The sequence below is a fragment of the Herpailurus yagouaroundi genome, unplaced genomic scaffold (assembly GCF_014898765.1).
Source record: "Herpailurus yagouaroundi ecotype Mexico unplaced genomic scaffold, PumYag 182, whole genome shotgun sequence".
Taxonomy (NCBI): domain Eukaryota; kingdom Metazoa; phylum Chordata; class Mammalia; order Carnivora; family Felidae; genus Herpailurus; species Herpailurus yagouaroundi.
The window spans coordinates 42,386,938-42,410,619 of NW_024412413.1; the positions used below are offsets into that span (position 1 = coordinate 42,386,938).

General features: G+C 35.4%; 1 protein-coding gene across 1 annotated transcript in view; it reads left to right on the forward strand.

The window, feature by feature from the left end:
* OSBPL8 (oxysterol binding protein like 8) overlaps positions 1 to 23,682 on the forward strand; it is a 166,572-nt gene that overhangs the window by 126,280 nt on the left and 16,610 nt on the right. The window contains exons 10-20 of the mRNA XM_040490424.1: positions 52 to 136; positions 1,430 to 1,601; positions 4,983 to 5,220; positions 5,833 to 6,017; positions 9,448 to 9,529; positions 9,799 to 9,897; positions 11,835 to 11,931; positions 17,143 to 17,241; positions 19,542 to 19,639; positions 21,508 to 21,597; positions 23,125 to 23,261. Coding sequence (XP_040346358.1) covers positions 52 to 136; positions 1,430 to 1,601; positions 4,983 to 5,220; positions 5,833 to 6,017; positions 9,448 to 9,529; positions 9,799 to 9,897; positions 11,835 to 11,931; positions 17,143 to 17,241; positions 19,542 to 19,639; positions 21,508 to 21,597; positions 23,125 to 23,261 — 1,382 coding nt within the window. The remainder of the gene's footprint in view (positions 1 to 51; positions 137 to 1,429; positions 1,602 to 4,982; positions 5,221 to 5,832; positions 6,018 to 9,447; positions 9,530 to 9,798; positions 9,898 to 11,834; positions 11,932 to 17,142; positions 17,242 to 19,541; positions 19,640 to 21,507; positions 21,598 to 23,124; positions 23,262 to 23,682) is intronic.

A 23,682-nucleotide genomic window follows, 5' to 3' on the forward strand; every position in this document is an offset into this window, starting at 1 on the left:
TTGCTTTGCTTTGCTTTGCTTTGCTTTGCTTTGCTTTGCTTTGCTTTTCAGGGCCCCAAAGGTGAAGCAGTTGGATCTATAACTCAACCCTTACCTAGCAGTTACTTGATCATCCGAGCTACTTCAGAGTCAGATGGTAAATACAGATTTTGATGGATTTGATTTTGGCCCTCATTTTTCTTAAGGGTTTATTTTATATGCCACTGTGTATTTTCCTTTGGGGAAAATTTCTTTAGTATGGTACTGGAGCAGACATATTGTAATTATAAATTGCTTATAATACTAAAAACATTAACTTTGTAGACAAAAATCTGATAGGAAGGAAGCACTGTATAATTGAGTGATGAATTAGCGAAAGTTTTCTTCTTCATCCTCCATTGATATGTTAACACTCTTTTTACTTTCATTAGTGTTCTTTGTGGTAACTCACTAGGTTTTGTACTTTTAGAGGTACATTTAATATTATTTGTATTTTGTTATTAAAAATTAACATTTATACACGTATATACTGTTTTGAGTTTTTTTATATAGAAGATTCAAATACAAATTTTTCTGCAGTTAGTAACTTAATATTTAATTCTTGAAGCAATATGGAGAGGGTAAAACTTATTTAATGGGAAAGCCACACTAACTTTAAAACCTTAATAATTGATAATGGATTTCTTCCTCACTTTTATGTTTTATAGTTTAGACTAACTTAACCTAGGGGATCTTGTAACCTTTTAGAGTTTACTTTTACCTGATGACTATTTTTAAAATGTCATAGGCACAAGCTTATGTTATGAAAAGCGTTTTACTTGGCTGATGTTTCCAACAGATATGGAAATATATATATACATTTTAAGAGCAACTAACTTTTATTTTGCTAATACAGTTCTAAATTTTAATTTAAAAATAAAGTTACTAGTGTTTCTACTAATGTGGCAGTTAATGACAATATTGTACAGGCATTTATTTCCATGACTTCAGATTTTCGTACCTATAAGTAAAGTGGATGGTACTAAACCTGAGGTTAGACCTTTTATCAGAAACAAAATATTAATTTGATAAGTTTGTTTATAGTAGAAGCATAACCCCTTTAGTGTATTTTCTGTACCTTCGTTGGTAGCTACGAATTATACTACCTGTTAATGTTCTAAGATTTTAGAAGTAAAGTGTGTTTATTTTAGATTAGGTGTACTTTCTAATGTGTTCTATATACTGTTCATTTACCCGTGGTTTTTAGATGCTTGGTCTGTGAAAAGCACTTGCTAAACTGAAAAACTGCATTAAAAAATCCTTGCAAGATTTTATATTCACGTGAACTTTTCCAGTGAATGTTTCTCAAAGAAATAATAGTATGCTTAAAGGTTAACAGTATTAAATTAAGATGGATCCTTGTTTTTATAGTTTCTTGAACTATATTGCTTATGAATCTGTGTTCTTCTAGGAAGGTGCTGGATGGATGCTTTGGAGTTGGCCTTGAAATGTTCTAGTCTTCTTAAACGTACAATGATCAGAGAAGGAAAGGAACATGACCTGAGCATTTCATCAGAGAGCACACATGTGACTTTGTATGGCTTATTACGTGCTAACAATCTCCACAGTGGTGACAACTTTCAGTAAGTAGCTATTGCCACTAATTTGGTGATTTTTAGAAGGGACGATGTTATTCACTAGGTTAGTGGCAGGCCTAGAATTTTTGTGGTGTATCTAGAATTGAACGTGGCTGTTTTCTTCCCATTATATGGTCTGAGGCCTGATTTACCACTTGCTTATTTGCTGTAATAAGGTATAGAAAGTTATTTCCTTTATTTCAGCTAATGTGAAGTAGTTGTTCTTTCCCAAATACATACCTTTTCTTTATACATGGTGTTCCCTCCATTAAGAATGTCTTCTAGGGGCGCCTGGGTGGCTCAGTCGGTTAAGCGTCCGACTTCAGCCAGGTCACGATCTCGTGGTCCGTGAGTTCGAGCCCCGCGTCGGGCTCTGGGCTGACGGCTCAGGGCCTGGAGCCTGCTTCCGATTCTGTGTCTCCCTCTCTCTCTGCCCCTCCCCTGTTCATGCTCTGTCTCTCTCCGTCTCAAAAATAAATAAACGTTAAAAAAATATATATATTAAAAAAAAAAAAAGAATGTTTTCTAGTCCTCTTTGCTCTTTTTTCCTTTCATAATCCCATTCTTCAAGACCAATCTCAAATATTACATCAAATGCAAAGCGTTTCTTGCTTCACAATAGTGAGATATAATCTGTTCTTCTATTACTGTTTTGTAGCACTTTTTAATTTTTTTGGTAATGGCACTTGACTTGCTCTGCTTGGTATTTGTGGAATGCTCCTATTATACCACAGGTGTTTCAAGTTGGAACTGTATCCTATTTGTGGTTTTATACCCTGAAACATTCATTGTAGTTAATACTAAAAAAAAAAAATATTTCCCTGGGGAAACAAACAAGTACCTTAGTTGAGGTTCAAATCTCTTTTGTTGCTTTGGAGGGAAACTTAGACTTCTCCTCCCTTGCCCCAGTATTCAGCCTCTGCTCTGAAGCTACTTATTCCCAACAACACTGAGGTTACTTTCCTCAAAGTTAGGAATGGGTGTTTGTTGGCGCCCCTTCCCAAGATTTTTCCCTTGAAGCTCTTCAGCTGTAAATAGTCCATTGTTTTTATTGAATACCAGATAATTTTTAAATGCTCTTGTGTATGAGACATACACTTTGCTGTATTATTCACTGCATTATAAATAGGGAGATGTATCAGATATGATCCTAAATTTGAATCCAGTGCAACAGCATACTAGCTTTCTGATCCTGGAGAGATGTTTTATTTTGTTTAAAACGTATAAAATGCCAGGCAACTATAAATGATAGGAAGATAAGAATGACACAAACAACCAAAGGAGAGATGCTGTAGGGTAATACAGGATCAGGAGAATTTAGAAGTTGGAAAGATAACATTCAGCTAGGGAATCAGAGGGAAGATCAATATGACAGATTTTTACAAAGGTAGTCAACATAGCAATATTTTCATTTGGCTATATGACAAAACATGAGCTAAGAGATGCAGAGACCAGGTAAGTGGAGGCCTACCTTTGAGATACATAGTCTGCCTAGATGTAAGGGACAGGGAGTGGGTAAAATTAAAGAAGATTACAAGTTTTAAATCTCAGTGACCGATAAGATGATAGTAAAATAAAGGACCATGTTGGGAGATGATAATATATTAAATAATTGCACATGTTGAGGATGCATTGGCCCCAGGACATATAAGTGATATCAGCCAAGCGTTTAAAAAACCATAGGTCTGGGGGCGCCTGGGTGGCGCAGTCGGTTAAGCGTCCGACTTCAGCCAGGTCACGATCTCGCAGTCCGTGAGTTCGAGCCCCGCGTTGGGCTCTGGGCTGATGGCTCAGAGCCTGGAGCCTGTTTCCGATTCTGTGTCTCCCTCTCTCTCTGCCCCTCGCCCATTCATGCTCTGTCTCTCTCTGTCCCAAAAATAAATAAACGTTGAAAAAAAAATTATTAAAAAAAAAAAAAAAAACATAGGTCTGAAGCTTATTTTGCATGCATGGGTTTGAAAATCAAACAAATGATGGTGAAGGCTTGAAACTGGCAAGCCTGCCAAAGGGGAGAGAGGACAGAGAAAATAAAAGAGGGTCAAAGAAGATTAAAATATCTTACAGATGGAAGGAAGTAAAAAGGATCAGAGAGCTCAAAAAGTCAAACCACAGTTACATGGAACCGAGGCACTAATACCATTTTACGAAAAATAATTGTCACAATCCTGTAATGCAGAGAAGTCACACAAGGTGAAGATTATACAAGGCCACTGGATTTGTCAACTAAGCTGTCATTAGTTACCTTTAAAGGAACAGATTCAGTGGATTTAGGGGAGTGAAAACCAGATCATGAGAGATTAAAGAGTGAATAGGTGATAAGAAAGCAGAGACAGCAATTTTAGACTGCTATTTTAAAATATATGATTATAGGGGTGCCTAGATGGCTCAGTGGGTTAAGCATCTGATTCTTAACTGGCTCAGTTCATGATCTCCCAGTTTGTGAGATCGATCCCTGCATTGGGATCTGTGCTGACAGCGAGGAACCTACTTGGGATTCTCTCTCCCTGTCTCTCTCTCCCTCCCTCACACGCATGCTTGTTTTCTCTCAAAATACATAAAGAAACTTAAAAAAAAACATGATTATAAAGGGAAAGAAAGAAAATAATTACCATAAGAATGAATTTCTATTAGAAATTCTTTGGTTAGAATCCAAATGAAGATTTTGGAAAAAAGTTTCTTAATTTTTTGAAGCTGGAAGTGAGTTTTTTTATAAGTTCTATTTTGTACAGATTATTAACCCTAATCACTGTATGAATAGGGTGGGGGTAGCATCTTAATCTGTTTAGGCTATAGGTTTATTTCCATAAACTGAAATATCCATTTCTAGTTGTCCTTGGATTTTTTTTCTCAAGATTAAACCTGTGAGTCAAGTATTAAAGAGATATAATTACTTAGCTTTTACATTTTCACTCACTTCAAGTGACTTTGGAGAGACCTTTACAGAGGGAAAGTCATAATTCATTTGAGTTCACTTGAGAATCTGATAATCTTGACTTGGAAGTTTTTCTTTAGGCCAGAAGTGACAGGTTGATTCAAGTGATGATGTTTGTAAAACCAAGAAAAGAATCTAGCAAGGCAAAGTCCAAAACTTTACTGTTGGAAGCTTTTTGCCCTAAATGGTAAAGAGGCAGAGTTCAGAGTGTTCTTTTGTAATATTTCCCAGGTTATTTAATTTCTCTGTGCTTTTATTTATTAATCTGTAAAGTGAGAATAATAATATTACTTATCTCATAGGATTATTTTTGAGTGTTAACTGAGTAAAATTGTCTAAAACACAGAACAGTGCCTGACACTCAAATTCTGAATAAATGTTCATATCATTCTGATTTATAAATTAAATATTCTTTGTCTCTTTTATTCTTTCTCTTAATATTTCTTACCTTCAAGGTTGAATGATAGTGAAATTGAACGGCAGCATTTTAAGGACCAAGATATGTATTCTGATAAATCTGATAAAGAAAATGATCAAGAACATGATGAGTCTGACAATGAGGTGATGGGGAAAAGTGAAGAAAGTGACACAGATACATCCGAAAGGCAAGATGACTCTTATATCGAACCAGAGCCCGTGGAGCCTTTAAAGGAGACTACCTACACTGAACAGAGCCATGAAGAACTAGGAGAGGTAAAAGTCTATGATTTTCAGGGGTATTGGTTTTCTGATCCTTGGAAATTTTCAGCTGAAATTGAAGACGTTTCTTTGACCTATTGCTTATTTTTCTGAAAGAGAACATTTAGATGATACCTATTTTATTTTAAAAATTGCATACACGTGAAATATCTCAGGATTTATAAATAACGTGTACTCACATGAGTACCAATAAATTCTATTAAATTTAAAGTTTACATTTTCTTCAGGTTTGTTTTTGAAATCGGATAGTACTAGTACTCCTTAATGTCATTGCCAGGTACAATGTGAATTGCAAGGACACATGAGTTTGTAATGTTCCTGGTATTGCTAATTCTTAGAAGTGATTATGGTATAAAATAATTGCATGTAATATTTTTTGTAATGAATTCTTTGTGTATATCCTTCACTTTGATGTCTCTTAACGACTACTCTTTTTACCTAAGTTTTATAGCTATAGACTTATTACCTAATGAGTTATTTCCCATTTTAAGAATGCTTGGGATAGTCTTACAGAGTATGCATATTTCAACATCAGCTGTTTTTTTACATATCTAATGTGTCTGAGATAAATATGATATTTGAGTATTTTTTTGTCAATTGCTAAAGGCAGGTGAGGCTTCTCAAACAGAAACTGTGTCTGAAGAAAACAAAAGCCTTATCTGGACACTGTTGAAACAAGTCCGTCCTGGCATGGACCTGTCCAGGGTGGTTCTGCCGACATTTATTTTGGAACCTCGTTCTTTCCTGGATAAACTTTCAGATTATTACTATCATGCAGATTTCATATCTGAGTAAGTAGATTCTCATTTCTTTTTTTTTTTTTTAATTTTTTTTTTCAACGTTTATTTATTTTTGGGACAGAGAGAGACAGAGCATGAACGGGGGAGGGGCAGAGAGAGAGGGAGACACAGAATCGGAAACAGGCTCCAGGCTCCGAGCCATCAGCCCAGAGCCTGACGCGGGGCTCGAACTCACAGACCGCAAGATCATGACCTGACTGAAGTCGGACGCTTAACCGACTGCGCCACCCAGGTGCCCCATTAGATTCTCATTTCTTAAAATGAAAGATGCTTCATGGTTTTAAGAGATTTTTTTTTCAGAGCGCAAATTACAGTGGTTATGCCTTACCAAAACTAGGCTCTAATGAGATGTCCCTCTCTCCACCAGTTCTACAGTTGACCTTAATAAGAAGAATACTTAATATTTTGCTCTAATGTTTCCATTTATGCAATTGAATTGAGAGATCACAAGTGTGAGGAAGACAAGGAGTCTGTCCCTTACCTGACAGACAGTACTGCTTTCACAGGCTCCCTGACCTGTTTCCTGACCTAACATGGGGAGAGGTGGTAGCGTTCCTTGTTCTCCCCCAGGTCACCTAAGCTCTTGTTCAGGTCCCATCCTGGGGCTTGTGCTTCTGTTTGTGCTTATCCTGTCTGCATGCTCATGAGGGATGTGCTGCTTTCCACAACCAGAATGCTCCGCCAGTTGCTGGCTCACGGTATAAATCCCCACTTTCATCTTTGCTTTGTTTCCTGCCAGCTGATCCTGGATGTAATTCTGGGGAAGGCAGGCGTAAAGGAGGTGGAGGAGAAGCTGCCGATCTCTTTCCCAGTGGTTTCTTGGGGAACCAGTAAAAGACATCAACTTTATGTATACCTTTCCAGGTTTCACATGTTGCCCCCATTCCAGCTGTTCAAGACACTGCGTGTTCTGAGATGCTAGGTTCTGGTCCTGTGGCCTGGCTTTTAGATTCTTTATCAATATCTGTATTAAATTTATTAGTTGCTTTATTAGGCTATTAGTTGCATTAGTGAATGTTGCAAAAGTCATAAGCTGAATCAAAAGATAATTGAAAAACTGGGAGATTTTTTGCAAGTTAAGGCATACCCAAATTGTTAATCTCCCTAAAATAAAAAGGGCTCTTAGAAATTTAATGAAAATGACCAGCAACCTAATAGAAAAAGGAGTAGAGGAAATGACCAGGTACTTCAAAGATGAATAGAAACAGTGCTTAAATGTGTAAATCTCACTCAAAATATGAAAAGTGCAGATTCAAACAAAAAGATAGTTTTTTATCAATCACAGTGACCAAAATCCAAAAGCTTTTATACCCCGGTTTTGCTTTATATATTATAGTTCTTTTATCTGTGTAGAAATTCATTTCTCTGAGTGTGAGGCAGGTTCCTATGAATGACAGTGAGATCTTCCTGAGAGATGCCCACTTTCCTAAGTTGAAAGGTTGCAGTTTTCTGGCTACACACCCTGTTGCCAAGGCTCTTTGGGGCAGCAGGCACTTGTATGCTGCTGCTGCTGCCACTGCTGCGTGACACAAACCAGCACAGTGCTTTTGAAAAGAACCTGGCAGTATTTACCAGAATTATAGATGCAGTCAGTCCTTTGATCCAGTAATTCTGCTTCTGGGAAAACCCCTACAAATATATCTCTACATATTCAAAATGACATATATACGAGATTGTTGTGGTAGGGCTTGTAATAGAAAAAGATTAGATAACTCAAGTATTGAGCCACAGTTGACTGGTGGGTTAATAACATACGGTGCATTTACATATAAGGAAGAAGTTTGTAACCTGATTTGGAGGGATCTCCAGGATTATGTGTATGTGAAAAAGGCAAGGTACAAAAAATACGTGGTTTGTTTCCTTTTTTATCTTTTTAAGAAAAGGAAGGCTGCGTATTTTTATTTGCTTCTTTATGCTTAAAGAAAACTGTTTATTAAAAAAAGCTAAAAAAAGAAAAAAGTTGCCTATATGGAGAGATGGGACAATAGCAAGACATGTATACTTCTCCATGTTGCTTTGCGTTCTGAACTATGCAAATACAAAATAGTAAGTAAAGTTGAATAGCAAGAGAATTTAAATCAAGATAGGAAGAGCACAGAAGGTTGCTACTCCCTTTAAGAGCAGGGTTTCAACTTGGCACAGTGGTCAGTAAACCTAAGCCTGGTCTCTTCCATTTCACACTTCATCTTCAAAAATCACACACTGAACCTTCAGACATGCTTGAAGGAAGTAATAAATAATTAAATTGTAATATACGTATGTATGAAGTTGTAATGTATATATTATATATATTATATATGCATACATATACATGTGAAAACTCAGAATTCACTTCTGACATCTACAATGTTTTGCAACATTTTGCAGTTTAGAGCAATAGCAAAAGGGTAAAGGGGTAGCTGAGTCATAGCTTCTAAAAATTTCTTTAAAATGAAAATTGTTCTTTGATTATCTGTTACAATGATCGAATTTATTTACTCTGGAAAATCATTTGGTAGCACTTAGGGTTGAAGGCTAAAAATAGCACTGATTGACTTAAATTATCTTAAAACTTCCGTATTTGTGATTTGAAACTTCTCTATTTTGTAATAGGAGCTCAAGGGACATATGGTCCTATTCCTAGGGGGGCATTTTGCATGGGAGAGGCTAATATCAACCTCTTGTCCTCCCTTCTTGTAGGGCAGCATTCACCAGTTACCCTTAATCTCCTCTAATTGAAATAAGTGACTGAGAATAGACTAAATCAAATGAATGTAATCCTTCTCTGACATATGGAACTGAACACCTCTCACAAAATTGTTGATGACGCTGCTTGGCCATTGCCCCATCATTGCAAATACTAGGCATCACACAGTTCTTGAATCTCAAAATACATTCATTTTTTTCAATCATAATTTCTCACAGAACCCCTGGCAATATCTAAGGCTCTCCAGAACCCCACTTGAAAAACCTTGGTTTGGAGAGTTTGTAAAAACTACTTGAACAAAGACCTGGGCAGTGTATCAAACAATGGTAAAAATGGGGAGAAAAATAACCAGATTATGAAAAGTTATTCTTACAGACTGATTTACATGGTTGTTTTTGCCATCTGTTTTAAATATGACTTATACTTGGGGCGCCTGGGTGGCTCAGGTCATGATCTCACAGTTGGTGAGTTCAAGCCCCGCGTCGGGCTCTGTGCTGACAGCTCCGAGCCTGGAGCCTGCTTTGGATTCTGTGTCTCCTTCTCTCTCTGCCCCTCCTCCACTTGTACTCTGTCTCCCTCTGTCTCTCAAAAATAAATAAATGTAAAAAAAAATTTTTTTTTTAAATATGACTTACACTTTCCAATCATATACTCAGTTGGTTTACTTGATAAATATGAGGGAGAATTTGTGAGATATTTTGTAAAAGTTTTGTTTATACCATTTGGTGTTTTTAGGGCTGCTCTTGAAGAAAATCCTTACTTCCGTTTGAAGAAAGTAGTGAAATGGTATTTGTCAGGATTCTATAAAAAGCCAAAGGTAATGTTTATATTTAACTTTCTTTAGCCTAATATGAGTTCTTTATTTTTTATGTTATCTTTATCTATTGAAAAGCATTTCAGGGCCTCTGAGTTAGAAAAATTGTAAAATACTTAATCATTTAGACCTATATTATGATTGAAGTTACTTCACTTTATTTCCTGTCTCTACTGTGAAATTTTATAAGGATAAGAGTTAAACCCATTTTGACTGGGAGGAGGTGAAATCTTCCAGATGTGTATTTTGAAACTTGTATGTTTTTTTCCTAGGGACTGAAGAAACCTTACAATCCTATACTTGGTGAGACTTTCCGTTGTTTATGGATTCATCCCAGAACAAACAGCAAAACATTTTATATTGCTGAACAGGTATTAGAAGTGCATGTTACAGAAACAAAACTGGTTCGGAAGTTACTGGGATATTTTAATAAAAAATATTAACTCAGTAAACTCACTGTTGATTATTAACCTTTCTTATTAGTGAACATTTGGTAAGCACTTAATCTTTTAGTACTGAATATGACTAAATACAATACTTATAGGTATTACTATTATAGTCATGGAATCCTGTGACCAAAAATAAATATGTTTCCTGAGCCATCCTCCCACACCGGTTTTGTTTTCTTTGTGACCAAAATTGTTCAGTGGTTTCCTATTTCCTAAATCAGATTTTACACCTGTCTGTCTGGCATTCAAGGTCTTCCTTATCTTTCTAAATTAATCTCAAATTTGATGCCTTTCTGAACCTTTGGCAGTAGTTAGACCTGTCTGTGCATTTACAACTAGGTAACCTGATATTGTACTTTTTGGCCTCATTATTTTTAAATTTAATTCTCCCATCCCAATATTTCTTCTTGGCTATTTTCCATCTAAATCAATCCTAACCTACTCCTCTTTCATGATCCAAGTGACTACACCTCCCACTGATTTCTCTCTTCTATATTCTTTTTTGTGATATCCATTAAGCTGTTATTTTAACACTTCCATTAACTTTTTACAGAATATTTATTTCCCTAATCAAATTGTCAGCTCCTCGAAGGAATGCCCTTCTTACAAATCTCTCTTTTTGTTGTATATATAGTAGGCAGTCAAAAATATTTCTTAATTTTGGGACTGCTGGCTGGCTCTGTCAGTGAAGCATGCAACTCTTGATCATAGGGTTGTGAGTTTGAGCCCCACGTTGAGGGTAGAGATAAAATATCTTTAAAAATTTTTTCTTGGTTTTAATCTTTCATTAATTTAGACATATATACATCTTACTCATGATTCTCAATCTTTCCCCTGTCCTCCCCTTTACTCCCTGGTCCTGAGGAATATGACATTATTTCTCAATAACAGTGACCCCTTACTATAATAATTCTCATGAGAAGTTCAAGAAGAATGAGGAGACTATGTTTCATTTGAAAAACCTTCCTCTTCCCTAGAAATTTTGATATACGTTTCGAATTGAAACCACTTATCTGTGTATTAATTTTTTAATTGATTATGCCACCTTGCATTTTAGTTCATTGTAAATCCTTGCTAAATTGAGAAGCTTGAGAAGAGTTTGATTTTAGCTTTGACTCATTTCAGAAAACATAATGTGTATACATTTTGAAAATATTAGATGACTGAAGTATCATTTGTTAAAACTTTTGTTTCCTACAGCCTATTAAGTAATCTATACAAAAATAGCCACTGTATTAGTTATCCATTGCTGTATAAATAAATGGCTTCCAAAATTTAATGGCTCAAAACAAACATTTATTAGCTCCTGCAGTGTGGTTTAGCAATCTGAGAGCTGCTTAGCTGGGTGGTTCCGGCTCAGGGTCTCTCATGAGTGTGCAGTCAAGATGTCAGCCAGCTTTGCAGTCATCTAAAGACTTAACTGGGCTGAAAGATATCACTTCCAAGCTCATCACATGGCCTTTGACAAGAGCACTCAGTTCCCCTCCACATGGGCTTCTCCGTAGAGTTGTTCACAACAGGGAAGCTGGCTGCTCAGAGCTAATGATCTGAGAGGGAGAGAGAGAGACCAAAACGGATGGTGCATTATAGCTTAATTTCAGAAGTGACATACTATCACATTTATACAAACTTGGTTTGGTACACTGTAAGAGGAGCCTATCTAATGTGTGAATACCAGAAGGTGGTTTCCTTGGGAGATATCTTGGAGGCTGATTACTATAATCAATGTTTAATTTTACCACTTACCAAACATTTCTTCTTACTAATTATTAGAGTATACGGTTAAGACTTGAACTTTGACAGTAGTAAAATAATATGCTTATGTTACTGTATTTCATGTTTTTTTCTGTGTTCAATAGGTATCCCATCATCCACCAATATCTGCCTTTTATGTTAGTAACCGAAAGGATGGATTTTGCCTTAGTGGTAGTATCCTGGCTAAGTCCAAGTTCTATGGTGAGTTTCCCCTTGTCTCAGTCTGCCCCCTTTTTCTGGAAGGTAGTATTTCCTGGTGAGCTTTTCTATGGACAATGTCTTGGGTTGTTTTCAGAAAGGAATTTATATGTCATTTTAAGTATCATCTTTACTTGGATAATGGCCTTTCCTTTGTAGTGTTTTTCTTTGCCCATTCAGAAGTATGATTCATAAATAGGACTCATTTTGTATAAGTATTCATCACATACGTATAAATTCATCACAAGCACCATTTATCAAAAGATGGAATGACCACTCTTAGCCATTTTAGTACATAATGTATTTTTTTGCTTTTAGTCCCACTGAAGATTTTTGTTCTATCTCATTGTATCTGAGGGGTTGATCATTCTATTTAGTCTTTGAATAAAGAGGGAAAGAATACAAGTACGGTTAGAATACTTGGTCCAGGGTCAGTCAGTAATGATCATTAATCTTGGGCCGAACAACATACTAATAAAAACTTTCATTAGTATAAGGGAAAATAGTGAAATATGGTTATTATAGGAAACCTTAATCTAAAAACTATGACAATTCAAATAAGCAAATGGCTAAAGCTATATACTAGTAGAACGTATTTAACCTTAATTGCTTTTGTTTTTTAAAATTAATTTTTAAGTGGAGAAAAATCAATGAATTAAATGAAGAATTTTAAATCTGAGAGAAAAAAATAATTATTGTAAGATTGGGAAAATGTCAGCAGAAACCAAAGGTCTGGTTACCTGATAGAGTGGAGAACCATAGATGGGTCTATAACAGGGAAATCTAACAATAGTTTTTGATAAAAGAATATGGTATATGCCTTTATATTTCTTTAAGGTATCCTTTATGTGTTTTGATGTTTGGGGTCTTGATTTTGGTTTTTTGCCTAGTTTTACATTTTGCTTGTTTTAGAAGATGATTTTTTTCTTCTATATTTAGGTTCTCTCCCTGCTTACCTCCCGTCCCTCCATGCCCCTCCTCTGATTATAACATAAATGACTTTTATGAGCATGTGTTCTGTACCTGAGAAATTTTTATGAGTACCAAGTGCATCGCTCACTTTCTGGGATTACTTCAGCAATTAGCCTTGTTTTTTTTCTGTTACATTATGATTTGTGTATATCAGAGCTATCTGTTACTTTATATTTTGAAAGAATTTACAAAATTCAGGCCTTGTAGGGGCACTTTTTTGATAACTTCCTCCTTCCATTTGGTTTTTGAATTGTTTGTATAGAAACTGCTAGGTGCGTTGATAGTTTATATTGGTCTAGGAATTCATTTTTTTTTTAGTCTAAATGAAGCTAAACTTAAAGACATCTGGATAGAGTGTATTCCTCTTAACATGTAGTTTGTTTCTTTCTTGACGTTTTGTAGTTAATGAAAAATTTAAAAGGTGTGTTATTGGGGCGCCTGGGTGGCGCAGTCGGTTAAGCGTCCGACTTCAGCCAGGTCACGATCTCGCGGTCCGGGAGTTCGAGCCCCGCGTCAGGCTCTGGGCTGATGGCTCAGAGCCTGGAGCCTGTTTCCGATTCTGTGTCTCCCTCTCTCTCTGCCCCTCCCCCGTTCATGCTCCGTCTCTCTCTGTCCCAAAAATAAATAAACGTTGAAAAAAAAAAAATAAAAAAAAAAAAAGTGTGTTATGCAAGCATTAAGTACAGTTGAGTGGCTATATGAATACATTTTAAGACAAAGTATTAACAGAGTAAGAACATTTCATGAAGATAAAAGGTTTAATACATCACCATAATAATAAATGTATGCCTAACCACAGAACTTCAAAATACATGAAGCAAAAATAGAATTAAGGGGAGAAATAGGCAATTCTAGAACCATGGTTGTACACTAACACTCTCTCCTCAGCAAATGATGAGACAACTAGATAAAATATAAGCAAAGACATGTAAGACCTGAAGAACACTATCAACCACCTTACCCTAATTGATATTTCTAAAATATTACAACAGACAATGACAGAATACACATTAGTTTTAAGTATATATATGGTATTTTCACTGGTAGTGATGATATTTGATGACAAAATAACTCTCCATAAATTTTAAAAGAATTCATACAGAGTATGTTTTGCAACCTCAAGGAAATAGAATTAATTTTTTTTTAATGTTTATTTTTGAGAGAGATGGAGACAGAATGCGAGTGGGTTAGGGGCAGAGAGAAAGGGAGACACAGAATCCGAAGCAGGCTCCATCCAGGTTCCAAGCTGTCAGCACAGAGCCCGACATGGGGCTCTTAACTTACGAGCTGTGAGATCATGACCTGAGCCAAAGTCGGACGCCACCCAGGCGCCCCTCAAGGAAATAGAATTAGAAACGAATAATAAGATACCAAGTTAAACTCCAAATATTTAGTAATTCAACAACACACTTCTACAATCCATGGACCAAAAAAGAAATCGCAAGAGAAATTAGAAAATATTTTAAGCTAAATGATAATAAAACTGCAACATAGCAAAATTGGTGAGATGCGGCAAAAGTGGTGTTGAGAGGGGAATTTATAACTTTAAGTTAGAAAAGAAGAAAGATCTAAATTAGTGATCTACCCTATGAAATTAGAAAAAGAGCTAATTAAGTTCAAACTAAGTAGAAGAAAGGAAATAATGAAGAGCAGACGTCAGTGTAGAATGTAGACAAACAGTACAGAAAATCAGAAATTATAAGAGTTGATTGTAGACTGATCAAAAAAAAAGGTACAAATCAGGAATAAATGAGCAGAATCACTACTGATCCTACAGATACTGAAAGAATGATAAGGAAACATTATGAACAATAATGTTCCTTAGAACAGCTTAGATGAATTGGGCAAATCCCTTGAAAAATAAAAATTACCAAACTGACCCAAGAAAGGCATAAAATTTTAATAGTCTTAAATCAGGGAAAGAAATTGAATTAGTAATTTGAAGTCTTCCTTCAAAGATATATTCCAGTTCCAGATGTTTTCAGTTCTTCCAAACATTTAAAGAAGAAATTATACCACGGCACCTGGGTGGCTCAGTCAGTTGAACGTCCGAATTCGGCTCAGATCATGATCTCACGGCTCATGAATTTGAGCCCCACGTCGGGCTCTGTGCTGCCAGCTCTGAGTCTGGAGCCTGCTTCGGATTCTGTGTCTCCATCTTTCTCTGCCCCTTGCCTGCTCATGCTCTTTGTCTCTCTCTGTCTCAAAAATAAACATTATGGGGCACCTAGGTGGCTCAGTCAGTTAAGCGTCAGACTTCGGCTCAGGTCATGATCTCATGGTTCATGGGTTCGAGCCCCGCATCAGACTCTGTGCTGACAGCTTGAAGCCTGGAGCCTGCTTCAGATTCTGTGTCTCCTTCTCTCTCTTCCCCTTCCCACTGGCACCCTGTCTCAAAAATATATAAACGTTAAAAAAAGTTTTGGAAGAAAAAAATTAAAAAGTAATCATTAAAAAAAATTTAATATATATAATACCAAAATATATACCAAAGAAATAATACCAAAAACAAAAAAAACCCAATCTATACAACTTTTTATAGAAAATAAGAGGAAATGTTTCTCAGCTCATTTTATGAGGCCTACATACCCTAATCCCAAAACCAGATATTATAGGAAAAGTACATATTATTATCTCTCATGAATATATAGTACATGCAAAAATCCTTACCAAATTAGTAACAAATCAGTATTTATGAAGAGTAGTATACATAAAGGATATATTAAAATGATACATATCATGATCAGTTTATCAAGTGGGATTTGTCTTAAAGGCACAGGTTGGTATATCATTGAAAATTGGTGTAGTTCATGTTAATAGAATAAAAGAAAACCATATTTTAATAAATGCAGAAAAAGCATTCGACAAATTTCAACACCCACTCATAATAAAATCTCTTAACAAACTAGGACTAGATTAAAGGTATCTGTGAAAAATAATAGCCAGCTTCATACTCTTAAGGTGAAAATTAAATAATTTTTACTTAAGATCAGGAACAAGGCAAAGATGTTGACTGTCACTACTTCTTTATAAAATTGTTACTAGAGGTTGTAGCCAATGCAGTAGGCAAGTTAAAGAAAAAGCATACAGATTAGAAAGGAGGAAGTTAAAAACCATATGCATACCTAATCTATATAGAAAATTCTCAAGAGTATACCAAACACTACTAGAACTAAAAAATGAGTTTAGTAAGGTTGCTGGATACAAGGCCAAAATAAAAAGTCAGTTGTATTTCTGTATACTCAAAATGAACACTTGCAGAATGAAATTTAAAAAACAACTCATTAATTATAATAGTATGTGAAAATAAAATATTTAGGAATAAAATAATAGATGTATAAGACTTGTACACTGAAAAACTAAAAAAGCATTGGTGAGGAAATTAAAGAGAATTTAAATAAATGTTGTTAAAATGGTATGAAATGTTGGTACAACAGCATGGATGAATCTGGGAAACATTTTGCTAAGTAAAAGAAGTCAGACACTGTAAACTATTTTATGATTCCATCTATACAAATTCTAGAATAGGTAAAACTACAGTGATGAAAAACAGACCAGTGTTTTCCTGAGGCTGGAGGAAGGGGGAACTCTATGGGGCTGATGCAAAGTTCCATATCTTGATTGTGATGGTGATGGTTATGTGACTGTATACAGTTGTCAAGAATATCAAAATACACACTTAAAGTGGGTCACTTATTGTATGTAAACTGTACCTCAATAAAACTGATGATAGGGGAAAAGAAAAATACACTTGGGAGAAAAGCTAGAAGAAAATACCATGAAATTCTATCATCAATTGCATTTTGATGGTTTGTGCTTATGTTTTCTTTTTCTAAATTATCTATGGTAGTATTGTGTCCGTTTTAGTACTTAAAGCTTGGGACTTAACTATGTAACTTGCAGATAAATAATAATGTTTTTATTCAAACTTTAGATACATTAAGCCATACCATAAAGCAATGTTTTATTGCACGTCCCACACTTCTAAGATTTTTAAGAGCCTCATATAAAATAACATAATAAGCACATAACTGTACCTTTTTAACGTGCTCATTTTATAAGACCAGGAATATGGGTCATGTATGTTTTGGATATAAGATAACAAATATATATTTGGACACATTGAGATTGAGACGTTTTTAAGACATTCCACTGTAGATCTATGAAGGGTGTCCTGAATATATTTTATTTTGAATTGGTTGCATTGGTTTTGTTAAATTTAATAAATAATATTTAATTTAGGAAATTCATTATCCGCAATATTAGAAGGAGAAGCACGATTAACTTTCTTGAATAGAGGCGAAGATTATGTCATGACAATGCCGTATGCTCATTGTAAAGGTAAGTATTTCCCATACTTGAGTTAGATATTCCTTAAACCTGTTTAAGTAAATGTATATGGCTGTAATCTGTAATGGTTGTGTTTTCTGATTGATGGAGTCAGCCTTTCATTTGAAAGTGTCCTTGGTTTATAGGTACTGAAGATTATTGCTATCATCTGCTGAATATTTCTGTGGTGAATTAATTCACTACATCAGACTTTTTATAAAACATACCTAGTTGGAAGAGGCTGATTTATAATAATCGAATTTCATTTGCCTAATGTGCAGGTTTTAAAATTGATGAAACTGCCCATTATTTCAAAATCTTCAAAAGTGATTTTCATTTTCTTGTACTACCACCCCCTATTAAAATTTTAATTTCCTGCTTCTCATTGTACTAAATACTTTAAAAATGTTTCTTATTCTCATTTGGCAATTTCTTAAAAACTAATGTATTATACTTCCCCCCATTATTAAAGATAGTTAAAATTAAAATAAAGATACTAAACTATCATTTACAACAGGCCAGGTACCCAGCCATTCTGTGCATTTACATTTATCAACTCATTTAATCATTCCAGCAGCCCTATAAAGTAGATAATATTGTCTCTGTTTTATGGATGTGGAAAATGAGGCACACAGAAGTTAATTTGCCAGAGATCACATAGCTAGGATGTTGCAGAGTCAAGATCTCTGTGACCTGTACTACTATACTGTAGGGCATCAGCTTGGTCATTATCTGTATACTCCTTTCCAGCCCATTTTTTAAAAATAACTTTTTTGGGTACTTATCCTCTTTTAGGGACTGATTCTTGTAAACATGGAAATTATTTAATGTGGCCTCATTTCACAGAAACAAAAACCGAGAGTTTTAAGAATCTTACCTAAGGCCAAATGAGCTACTTAGTAAGAACGTTGAGACTAAACTCTAGGCTTGTTGACTCCTATCCACTGTAACATGGACCTACTTTGTGTGAAGTACAGGAGTGGCCACCTTGTGGCCTCAGGCTGGATAACTCTTAGAGCTTCATGTGTGGTTCTTAAAATAGACATGAAGTGAAATATCTGAAATTATGAACGGAATTGATAAGAAATATATTTTTAAATTTTATATCATTTAGAATAAACAAAATAGTATTTTATATAGATACCCAATGCCGGTGGCTTTTTTTTTTTTTTTTTGGCATGAAAAAGGAGACTATAATAACCCCTTTGTGAATGAGCATAGGAAATAATGATTGCTTTCTACCCTTGTGTATTTTCTAAGATGTGTTCCCCAAATCATTAATCTCACAAATTGCTTTACAAAAGGAGTTCCACAGCCAAATAAGTATGAGAAACATTGCATAGTCTGGTCCCTTCTTGGAAATTAACATTGTACATTTGCATATTAAAGGCAGCTTTAACAGTTTCATCAAGAACACACACAATTTAACAAAGTTAAATGAATTTTCTCAACTTTTCACCACAGAACCTATTTTTGAGGGAATTTTTTTATATGTTTGTCTTATTTATACAGTTGATTCTTGTTATTTGTAATAGCTATGTTCCATAAAGTTACCACAAACACTGTTTTAAAGAATACTAAACTATTGATCCTAGGCGGAACACAAGGTTAGGTTCCTGTGAGCCTCTTGACACATTTTCATCAATCAATCAATCCATAACCTTGTTTCTATTCAAAGACGCCTTATTATATATTATTGATTCATTAACATTGAACTGACAGCCAACAGCACTATAACTCATGCCTGAGTCAAGCTTTAACAAGATACATTATAGCCTTCTGTATTTAGAAATGCTGTACAGTACATTAGCACTGCATTTGGGGGTCATTTTTAAACAACAGAATCCCCAACAAAACACCAAAATGTGAAAAATGTGGCACTTAAATATACTGCAAAAAAGGCACTTATTTACCAAATGAGAGATGAAACCAGAAGGCAGTGTTACCTTGTTCAACCTCAGCTGGCAGTTTGCACATTGGACAACTCAAATTTTTCACCACTCTGTGCATGTCCATGAATGATTACAAAAGTGCTGTATTTATTTGGGGATTGCTAATATATTTTCGTAAGAATGTGAATTCTGAAATAGTTCCATCTACAAATGGAATGGAATCTGTAAATAATTGTATCCTGTATTTAAGTCCTACAGAAACAACTTTATGTGTATGCTACTGATTGTTATTGGGTGGGACAGAATGCTCTTGAATTATTGGTTTTTCCTAGAAGGAGATTAGATTATAAAGTTCTGCTGGTTACTAAGCCAGTATTGCTCTCTCTCCAACCTTTTGTCGAAATTTTTTTTTTTCTTTAGGAATTCTTTATGGCACAATGACACTGGAGCTTGGTGGAATAGTCAATATTACGTGTCAAAAAACTGGATACAGTGCAATACTTGAATTCAAACTGAAGGTTAGTAGGGATAAAAGGTATCACCCAATTAAAGAAGATCTGTGCTATAAATATTGAACAAAGAGCACAGTTTAGTTCCTTATTAAAAAATAAATATAAGAACACAGAATTCATCAAAAGACAGCCTTGGCAGATCCAGATCCACACAAAACCATCATTTTTTTTTGTTTTAATTTTAATTAATAAAACTGTTGGTATAGTATAACAAATGAGATATATGGAGTAAATTGATAGAAATTTCTCAGTAAATTAAAACATTACAAAATACCACAAAGCATGTATCAGCTTGAGCTATAGTTGTGTACACTAAGAATTGTATGCCTAACAATTTACTCCAAAACTCACAGCCTTAAAAACAACCTTGTTCTGATCCATAGGGGTTCTATAATTTGGACAGAGAATATTGCGGATGGCTTATCTCTGCCACATCATGTTTGGGGCCTTAGTTGGGAAGCCTTGCAGGTTGTGAGTGACTCAGCAACTGGGGCCAATAATCTGAAGGCTCAGTCACTTCCATGTCTGGTGCCTGGACTGGGAAGACTAAAAGACTGGAACTACTGATCTGAGCACCTAGTATATGTGGCCTTTCCATTTGGCTTGGCTTCCTTACAGCATAGTGGCTTCAAGGTAGTCAGACTTCTTACTTGGTGGCTCAGGGTTCCAAGTGCAAGTGTTGTTGTGACCAGGGTGGAAGCTGTATTGCTATCCATGACCTGGTCTCAGAAGTCAAATTACATCACTTCCACCATTTTCTATTAGTTGAAGAGTTACAAGCTCACTCAGATTCAAGGGGAAGGGGCACCTGGGTGGCTCAGTTGGTTAAGCATCCAACTTCGGCTCAGGTCATGATCTCACGCTTCATGAGTTTGAGCCCCATGTCAGGCTCTGCCCTGACAGTACAGGGCCTGATTGGGATTCTCTGTCCCTGACCCTCCCCCACTTGCACTTTCTCTCTCAAAATAAATAAATAAATAAATAAATAAATAAATAAACTTCAAGGGGAAGAGATATGGACCCCACTTCTCAGTGGGAAGATGGCCATCTTTGGAAAATTCTCTCTGCCTCTGAGTGAAAGGGAAATTTAAGACCTTTTCACCATGGCTGCTATTGGTATAGGACAATATATTCAAAGAATATTTCTATGAACTGTTTAATATTTGTTAAATTTCTCATATGTTGCTATCTAGCCGATCAGCAACTTTGTTCTAATAAAAAGTATCTCTTTTAAGTATTATTTGGTGCAGTGCCCTTTGTTGTGTTTTTTTTTTTTAATCTTAGCAAATTTTTTTTTTGTATGGTGATAGTGTTATTTGAAAATCATGACTAAAGATGTTTTAAGTAATTTATGATACTTTTAAGGGTTAGATTGGAACATCAAAATTTTGTCACAGATGAGCGACATTAGTAAGGCAATATAGTAACTCAAAGTGTTTTCCTTATAACTTAATTTTGGAGGATTTTTGGTTAAGTATTGTTTTACTGTTTAGTTTTGAAGGCAGGGGTATTATTACTTCTAACAGATGAGTTAAGTCCCTTAAGTCTACTGAATTGTTATTGCTTAAACATACCGTAGCATTGACAGCTCAGTTGAGTCAGGAGAGAGCAGAGAGCATGAGTTATCATTTGTGATCTTTCTCAACATGTTTATTTGGACTTCACACAGTCTGTTTATTTTTACCTATTTTTTCCACAGCAACAAATTCTGATTTCATTGAACGTTTCTGACTAAAATTTGAGTCAGCATTTCACCCTTCATGCTTTAGTAGCACTGTAACTATATACTTACTTCTTTCGTTTGTTTTTGTCTACATTATATGTAAATATAAGATAAAAGTAAACTCTTTCTGTAACATTTTCTCTTTTAAAAGCCATTTCTAGGTAGTAGTGACTGTGTTAATCAAATATCAGGGAAACTTAAATTGGGAAAAGAAGTCCTAGCTACTTTGGAAGGCCATTGGGTAAGTATTTTTCTATTTTAGCTTTAACAAAAAGAATTTTATTCTGTGAAAAAAATTAAAAATCACATTTTAAAAGTTCACTTATTCCATTGCTAAAAACATCACTATTCACTATAAGCTTCAGCTTTTAACAAATATTTTGGCATTGATCTGTTATCAACAATATTTAGTGTCTTGTAATAATACTTTACCTTTCCAAAAGTTTAATTCAATAAAAATAGCTAACACTTATCATTTAGAATATACTGCATTGTTTAAAAATGTTACTCGTGGGGCGCCTGGGTGGCGCAGTCGGTTGAGCGTCCGACTTCAGCCAGGTCACGATCTCGCGGTCCGGGAGTTCGAGCCCCGCGTCAGGCTCTGGGCTGATGGCTCAGAGCCTGGAGCCTGTTTCCGATTCTGTGTCTCCCTCTCTCTCTGCCCCTCCCCCGTTCACGCTCTGTCTCTCTCTGTCCCAAAAATAAATAAACGTTGGAAAAAAAAATTTAATAAAAATGTTACTCGTATTGACTCATTTGATACTGAATAACTGTATGAAGTGGGTAATACTGTTTCCGTATTACAGAGGAAGACACTGAGGCACAGAGTTTAAACAGTTTGCTCAAAGTGATGGAGCAAGAGTTCCAGCCTGTGCACTCTGGCTCCAGGGCTGGCTGCTTCTCGGAGCAGTGTCCTGCCCCTCACCTAGAAGAAAGAGGCATTTCCAGTTAGAGTTACAGTTCCTTTTCAGGGACATGGAAAGGGTATAGTGGTATTTGGAAGCAACAGCTTTTATTTATTTCTCTGCTGACCTAAATTCGCACTTACCTAATTTTGTTAAGAGGAGCTTAAATGAAAAACGGTATATCATGGTACTGCCTAGATGCACTGTGAACACTGTGAACACTGTGTACACTGTCACTGTGAACACTGAGTGTATGCTGTTTTCTGCATTATAATCAGAAAATGATGAGAAATGTGATGAGAAAGTGAAGCTGGATCTGGAGATTCAACCAAGAGGCCACATATGCTCTGTAGCATATGCTCTGTAATTTTAAAATTTTACTTCTATCTAAAAATCATTTGGAAAAAAAGATAGAACGATCTTTTTTTTAAAAATGAAATTTCTAACATTGTACTCAAATTTTTAATGCTAAGAAAGGTTCTTTGAGGTTTGTGTTGAGTACGTAGATAGCAGCATCTCATTGTAGCTGTTAGCAAATACTGTGCTCCTCTGTGACAATTCAGAAATCGTTGTTGAGGTTTTGCAAGTAATTGTTGGAAATTTGTTTATTAAGTAAAACTTGTGAAATCTCCTGAACTTTTTTGTGTGTTCAACCAAAAGTTTTAAATGACTACAAGTACTTATTTAATGGTTTTATGAAATGACAAGACATTTGGAGCTTTTAGAAAAGTGCTAGTTGTATTTGTTTTAGAAATGTGTTTAACTGTGGGATTAAATACAGGAAAAAATTTTTATATTACTATACTAAATAATCCTAATTTAAATAATGATAGTTCTTTAATTTTTAATTTCTTTAAATACAGGACAGTGAAGTTTTTATTAATGACAAAAAGACTGATAATTCAGAGGTCTTCTGGAATCCAACACCAGACATTAAGCAGTGGAGATTAATAAGGCACACTGTAAAATTTGAAGAGCAGGGAGATTTTGAATCAGAGAAGTAAGTATACCATTTTTCAGCCAACTTCATGAGCATCGAAGAGTATTTTTTAACCCCTCAATAGTTGGCCACTTTTCTCTGTCACTTTTCAGTCACATTTTAATTCAGCAAAAATAGTTTAACATTTGTGCGATGTGACAGGATTTTTTTTTTTTTGTATATGTGAATGTCAAATAAATATTCAAATCATACTAGTTAAAAAATCGTACTGGTTTTCTGCAGCTCTAAACTAAAACTTCCCATTTTTTCCTTTCTCTTATCTGCTCCAGGGCCTATTTTTTTTTTTTTTAATTTTTTTTTCAACGTTTATTTATTTTTGGGACAGAGAGAGACAGAGCATGAACGGGGGAGGGGCAGAGAGAGAGGGAGACACAGAATCGGAAACAGGCTCCAGGCTCCGAGCCATCAGCCCAGAGCCCGA